This window comes from Hakea prostrata, chromosome 3 (genome assembly GCF_041222555.1).
Source record: "Hakea prostrata isolate BN-2017 chromosome 3, UWA_Hpros_2, whole genome shotgun sequence".
Classification (NCBI taxonomy): domain Eukaryota; kingdom Viridiplantae; phylum Streptophyta; class Magnoliopsida; order Proteales; family Proteaceae; genus Hakea; species Hakea prostrata.
In genome coordinates this window covers 28192485-28198983 of record NC_142602.1, presented here as the reverse complement: position 1 = coordinate 28198983, position 6499 = coordinate 28192485, and the positions used below count along the sequence as shown (strand labels likewise).

General features: G+C 39.9%; 1 protein-coding gene across 1 annotated transcript; it reads right to left on the bottom strand.

Moving 5' to 3' along the window:
- Positions 1–378: 378 nt before the first annotated feature.
- Positions 379–4149, bottom strand: LOC149021975 (zinc finger protein JACKDAW-like). The gene is made up of 3 exons (XM_089150185.1): positions 3493–4149; positions 2938–3334; positions 379–2683 (listed from the first exon to the last, which is right to left on the bottom strand). Exons 1-3 carry the CDS (start codon positions 3638–3640, stop codon positions 1690–1692), a joined length of 1539 nt encoding a protein of 512 aa, XP_089006311.1. The 5' UTR covers positions 3641–4149; the 3' UTR covers positions 379–1689.
- Positions 4150–6499: the final 2350 nt, after the last annotated feature.

Sequence of the window (6499 nt, the reverse complement as noted above, 5' to 3'; positions counted from 1 at the left end):
AGGAAAGTGTATCAGGTTAATTTCTCAGCAGAGCTCTCTCATTCTTTTTACTGTTTTTGGGAAGTATAAGTTTTCCTTGGCTTATGATTTAGCTGCACCATTGTTCGAAGGAGCTGCCAACAAGGGAGTAGTTGGGCTGCAAAATGCATTATGTTATGGTTGAAGGACATGCTACGTTGATTGCTGTTCAATGATTGGATTCGCCATCGCAGGACTACCATATGAGCTAGAAGAAGGGTAGATTCCGCCAGTTTCAATGCATCCATCTCTCCGGCGCCGTGCCGTGCCGGTCCGGAGTAGCCAACAAAACGTCAATTGATTCAAGAAGCCCAACTGCAGCAAACTACAAGTCTAGCCTCCTAAGGAGCATTGCATTCATGAACAGCACGATCTATGCAACTTACACTCTTCAAATTGAGAAAGCTAAACATCTGATCTCTTCATGGCCGATGCATATATGATTCCCACACGATGGCATCTAACACATTCTCTACGTAAATCTACTTCTAATGGAAGTAGAAAATGAAGCTATCTATATCCATGATCACCCGCAGCACAGCAAAAACCTTCAACTTTGGCCTTCGTGTTCCATCCTTTGAAAGCTTCGCTATTAGAGTACCCATAGCAGTTCACAGATACAAAGAGATATAGAAGAAGAAGGAACCAGTGTAACAGGTTTAATGATCCAACACACTCCAAGGAGCAGTAGTAGTAGTAATCTTTGTCTTAGCAATAATTCATATAACCAACCCCATTTAGCTTTGAACAAAGAAAAAAACTACATTTACTTGGGAAAACCCTTATCATTATTGTGGTTGTGTAATTGTATAAGCTACAAAAATTATGTAATTCACCACTCTATGGTAAGTTAACTAATACGTTTTCTTTTACCCAAAAGAACACTAATAAGTCTTCTTATCATGTCTTTCTAGGTTCCTTGGTGCACTCAATTGACTCCAACCAAATCTGGAGAATGAATCATCACATGTTAAATGCACTTGTACTCTTTTCTTCACCTTGAAATTCGCAATAATGAGACACATGGCTGCCCCCCACATGGAAAAAAATTCTCCTCAACCACTTACCTTGACTCTTGTTACTACAAGAAAAATAATTTCAAACTTTGAAATGAAAGAAAGGGAGACACAAGATGCAACGAGAGGGAGAAAGAAAGAAAGAAATTTATAAAGAACTGGAAATTAAGTAGAAAAAAGGAGAAAGAGAACAGTAGCTTACATAAAGAGAGGGTTGACGTCAAAGATTCAGAAGTTTGACCTACGGTCAACGACTTATCTTTCTGTGAGTTTCTTGGGAGTTTCAGTTTCAAAAAGGAAAACGATGGGAAGGCAAGAAAATAGCCGAACCTGCATTAGCAAAAGCATGACTACCATGCATGCCTTGCATGTCTCATTCCTCTTCTCTCCTCCTTTTTGCTTCTCACATGCACCATATAGGCATATAGCCTTCTATATATTGCTGTCTCTTTCTGGGTTTGTCTCTCTCTGGTACTGTTGATCTTCCCACTCAATGTCTCGTTATTCCTTTTAACACAGTGCGCTGTGCAATGGCAGCCATTCCCGAATCTGCCGATCTATCTGGCAGAGTGTCCCATCGATGAGGCGATGACCACTCGGGCAAGCCCAGCTGAGATGTACAATATGATAATATGATATACACACTACATGGGTTTCAGTGATTGGCATTGTAATGGTGGCTCAAGTCCCTCATGGAAGCATACCTCGCCAACTCCTGCTGCAAGAATGGCCGGCCGGCTTCTTCTCCTACGCCCAGGAAATCTCTCGTCAGCCCATGTTCCATTTCGTTTGGGTTTGGGTTTGGGTTTTGGTTTTGGTTTTGGTTTTGGTTTGGCTTAACACTCTGTGCCATCATCAGAGAGCTCAAGCTCATCCCACCCATCATTCCATCACCAGTGGTGGCGGTAGAGGAAGGAGAAGAATTTAGCACTGCGAAGCCACCGAAGGGGGTGGCGTGGTTGGTGTTGCTGCTTCTAGTGGAACCCATCTGAGCTGCCTTCTGTAACAATGCAGTGGCCGACATGTGAGCTGGGCTAGCTTGCTGTGCTTGAGACGCATGACTACCAGTAGGATTGCTAGATGAGTACAAAGAAGCTAAGCTTTCCACCATGGGCCCTTCGTTGTTAACACCATGGCCTTCTTCCTTCAAACCCCGTGGAGAGGTAGTTAATGAGAGAGTGGCATTTGAAGATGACCGACCCAACCATGGCTGATGCTGCTGCTGCTGCTGCTGCATGCAACTTCCGAAGTCCACCATTGAAGATGAGCCAAATAGATTGCTCGATGATGCCATTTGCATCAATTCAGGCAGGCCAGTTGAGCTCGGTGGCAAGTAAGCATTTGAACTAGTTTGTACATTGATAGGATTCATGTTCATGTTCATCTGATTAGAGTTTGCTTGATGCTGTTGATCCAGCCAAAGTGACAATCTGGGTTGATTCAATTGAGGCATTCCGGCAACATCTACTCCTCCACCTCCACCACCACTGCCTCGGCTACCAAACCCATGAGGCAAGCTCTGCGTAGCGTCATTGGTTGAAGAATCAGCCCCGAAGTTTAAGTTGGTGGGTGCTGCAACAGAAATGAGTCTACCACTCTCTTCTGCCAAAGCATCACAGAAGGCTCTGTGGGTGATGAAACTATCCTTCCTGTTTCATAAACTATAGCCCATCAGGAAGCAAACCTGAATCTCGATTTATAAAACATTAATTTGTCATTCATTAATTGAAAAGCTTTCATTTATTCTCATTGTAATTCTATTTCTAGAACTATTTTGTTCTACGTGAGCATTTATTTCTGATTCTTCTCAGGTGAAACAAGAACCATATTTTAATTATATATAAAACCGAAGATTTAACTCTGAAGGGGAGGTAACTAAGAAGAAGAAGATCGAAATAATTACCTGTTAAAAAGTGTTCCACAGTCGCATTTATACTCTCGAGTCCCACAAGTTTTGTTATGGGCCTTCCAATCTGAACGAACAGCGTATTTCTTCGAACATTTCTCACACTTCCATTTCTTCTCGCCATGTTTTCTACTATAATGTTTCTTAATTCCGGTGAGATCTCCGAGAGCCCTTGATGGGTCATGATGAACACAGCTCTTCTCGGGGCAGATGTAAACCCTCTTCTGAACCTCTTTGCTAGTTCTCTGCCGGAGTTTCCATGGCAGATTATGCCCTCGTCGATGAAGCTGGAGGTTCTGGTCTCTCTGAAACCCTTTGTTGCAGATTTCACAGAAGAATCTGTTTGTGGCCATGAGTGTTTTAGGCGAAAGAGCTATCACCTCGGCGTTTGGATCTGTTTTGACACATCAAATGACCCCACAAATTAAAAGTGACCCATCACCAGAAAGCTGCAGAAACAGAACTTCCCATCCCCCAAAAAAAATCCAAAAAATAAACGCAGGAGGAGGAAGAAGAGTTTAGTTAGTTAGCCAAGCTAGGCCTGAAGCTCACCTGGAGTTCCTGGAAGATTCCTCTTCTTCTTCACCACTGGTGCAGGAGTTGGATTGGGAGAAGGGTTAGGGTTTGGATTGGTTTCCTGATTAGCAAAACCTCTGATGGAAGTTGGAATTGAAAGCCCATCTCCAGACATCATCTGCATCTAAAATTATGAATTCAAACAAAACTTAATAACTAACAACGAACTCCCTGTGTCTTGTAACTCCTAGGCAATCTTTTGCTGTAGTTGCACCTCAGACAAGACGAACCAAGAGTCTTCTTCAAGCTTAGATCATACAGAACTAAAGCAAGAGCTTTATTTGTTTTTCTCTGAGAGCAAATTCCGAAGAAGAAGCAATAACAGCAGAAAATGATAAATTCACCTCTATGTTCAACTCTTGGATTCTCCGATTCTGCTTTAAAAAAAAAAAACAACCCAAACCCAAGTTGTAATCCAACAAATTAAAAGAACCCACAACGAAAACACTCTATAGTATCGGATATTCTTCTTTTGTTCTTACAAAGATCTTCTTCACTCCTTCAACTTGTTTGAATCTAACAAGAAAACACCAAAAACCATGAAAAAACTCAAACAGAATATTTCACCTCTCTTCCTCACACACACAGACACAGACAACCCTCTTCTCTCCTTCCTTATTTTACACGCCTCCTTCTCAAAGTCGGTCAGCCTTAGACTTAGCTGGACCACCGCTTCTCTCTCTCTCTCTCTTACACAGTCAAAATTTGTAATTTTCTTGAAGTGTGGTCATTGTTGGTGTGTGGTTTCATCAGATGTAATGACTGAAAAGCCCAAACTGCTTTGGTGTAGGTTTTCGAATTTTGGACAAGATTTACCATGGATTTGCACCATTGATATTTGAACAATCTATGCTTCTGGGAAAGTAGTTGCAGCTGATTAAAAGAAAAAAAAAACACAAAAGCAGCAAAGTAGTGGTAACTTCTTATCTTTAAGGTAGTAAGATTGAGATGTCCTACATTCAAACTTTCTTTCTTCAACACCTTTCTCTTTTCTTTCCCCCTTTTTTCTTCTTGTTCTGATTTTCGAAGTCCATAAATTCAATATTTATGACTACTTTGATGATGACTAGAAAAAAATTAAAAAGAAACGATACTATGTCAATATACATGATTGCATGCATGACCTTCATTTTAGATATTCTAGTTTGATATCGACAATGCCTAAGATTAGAATTTGAATCTTGAGCTCAAGGTGAATTAGGATCATCAAGGCCAAAATTCTTGAATATCAATTAATATCGCAAGTTCATGTTTATCCTTATTTCTAGAATATATGAAATGATGAACTAGAACCTTGATTCTAGTCAATTTGATTCTAGTCAATTTGACTCAAATTAATCCCCTTATTGAGATATATTTGATTTTGTCAAAAGAAGAAGAAGATATATTTGAGACTTATTCTTTTCGACTGATTTTAAACCATTAATTTGGTTAGGGCTGACGTGGGTTTCAAATTTTTGAGATTTAATACTGGATAAATCTTTTTTTTGACATTTTCACTCACATCAAAACCAAGCTTCGAATATCATGATTTGCAAAGGCAAAAAGGAGAAAATGGGAAGAAAGGGGGGGAAGAGGGGGTGGGGGGAGTGAGAAATGATTAAAATAAGAGGGGAGGAATCAGAAAAGCTTTATCAGGAAAAGGTTAAAAAAGTTAGAAAGGTAATTGCCTTTACAGTTCAGTAGTCCTTGAGGAGACATACGTGATTAAACCATTATTGTTTGATAATCATAATATAATAATATTAAAAATCATTTTAATATTATCTAATAGAGAGAAGCCAGAGCCGACGCTTGCGACCTCTATTTGACTAATAATTTGTACATGCAGAGAGAGAGAGAGAGAGAGAGAGAGAGAGAAAGAGAAAGAGAGACACGGGTTTTCGTCGTCACGGTTCCCGGTGGTGGTGGGGTCCAGTGTTAGGAGGAGGGTCAGTCCGTGATACTGTCTGCTGGAAAGGCTGAAAAAGAGTTTGGGCCGGTGGGCCCCACTTGACTGGCTAACTCTCAATCTCTCTCTGGTACCATCTGATTCCCATGCAGCAGTATCTATTCGTAGTAGTAGTAGTATGAGATGAAGATGATGATGATGATGATGCCACTAGCTGTTCATAGTGTAGATGTTGAAGAAAGGTTGGGCTTGGGCAGCTGAGCAGCTGAGCTTCAGAGCTTCAGTGGAGGAGGACAGCTGTAAACCTTATGTAGCATAAGAGTGTTCCCTTGGTTGAAATTGTTAGGGTTAAATTGGTCATAATGGTTTTAGGTCAAGGTTTCAAGCAATCAAAATTGAATTGGTCCAACCGGCATAGCATAGCATGAACTCTAGAAATTAGTGTGAAAAACGGTTTAAACACGGTATAGTTTTGATAAGAATGAACTTATGTCACATTTGTTATTATTTCATTAAGATCCTAATGAAATTGCGATTAACCAATCGATAGAATTTGATATTAATAGAGATAAAGTAAATAAATCTAATTAATAGAGACAAAACAAATAAATCTAAGAAGATAAGTGAATGATGAAACGAAAAAACTGAAATAAGGATAAAAAGCACATTTGTACAAAAAAAAATTGAAATAAGGATAAGATAATGGTAAAATGTTTTAGTTGTAAAATTACAATTTATATCCCTTAATTTTGTACTGTACCAATTAGGTATGGTTTCGGTACATTCCGATGGTATGAGTACCTAAAATCGGAACTGTACCAACCGTATGAAATTTTGAACGGTACAATGCGGTTTTAGACGTTGAAGTTCGGTACGATTAAACGGTTTCAGTACACAATTGACATGTCAATTGGTCCATGCTAGATTTCTAGGTTTCAAGAAAATTCTCCGGTTGGACCGTGAATGAAATTCAACAGTTGGGTTCAATCCAGATTCGATCCTGATATGAGTTTAACTAACATGATGGGCTGGACCCTCCATGGTTGACCCGGACGAGTGGGTGGATTTACTGGTTAGGTGAGTCATGATGCT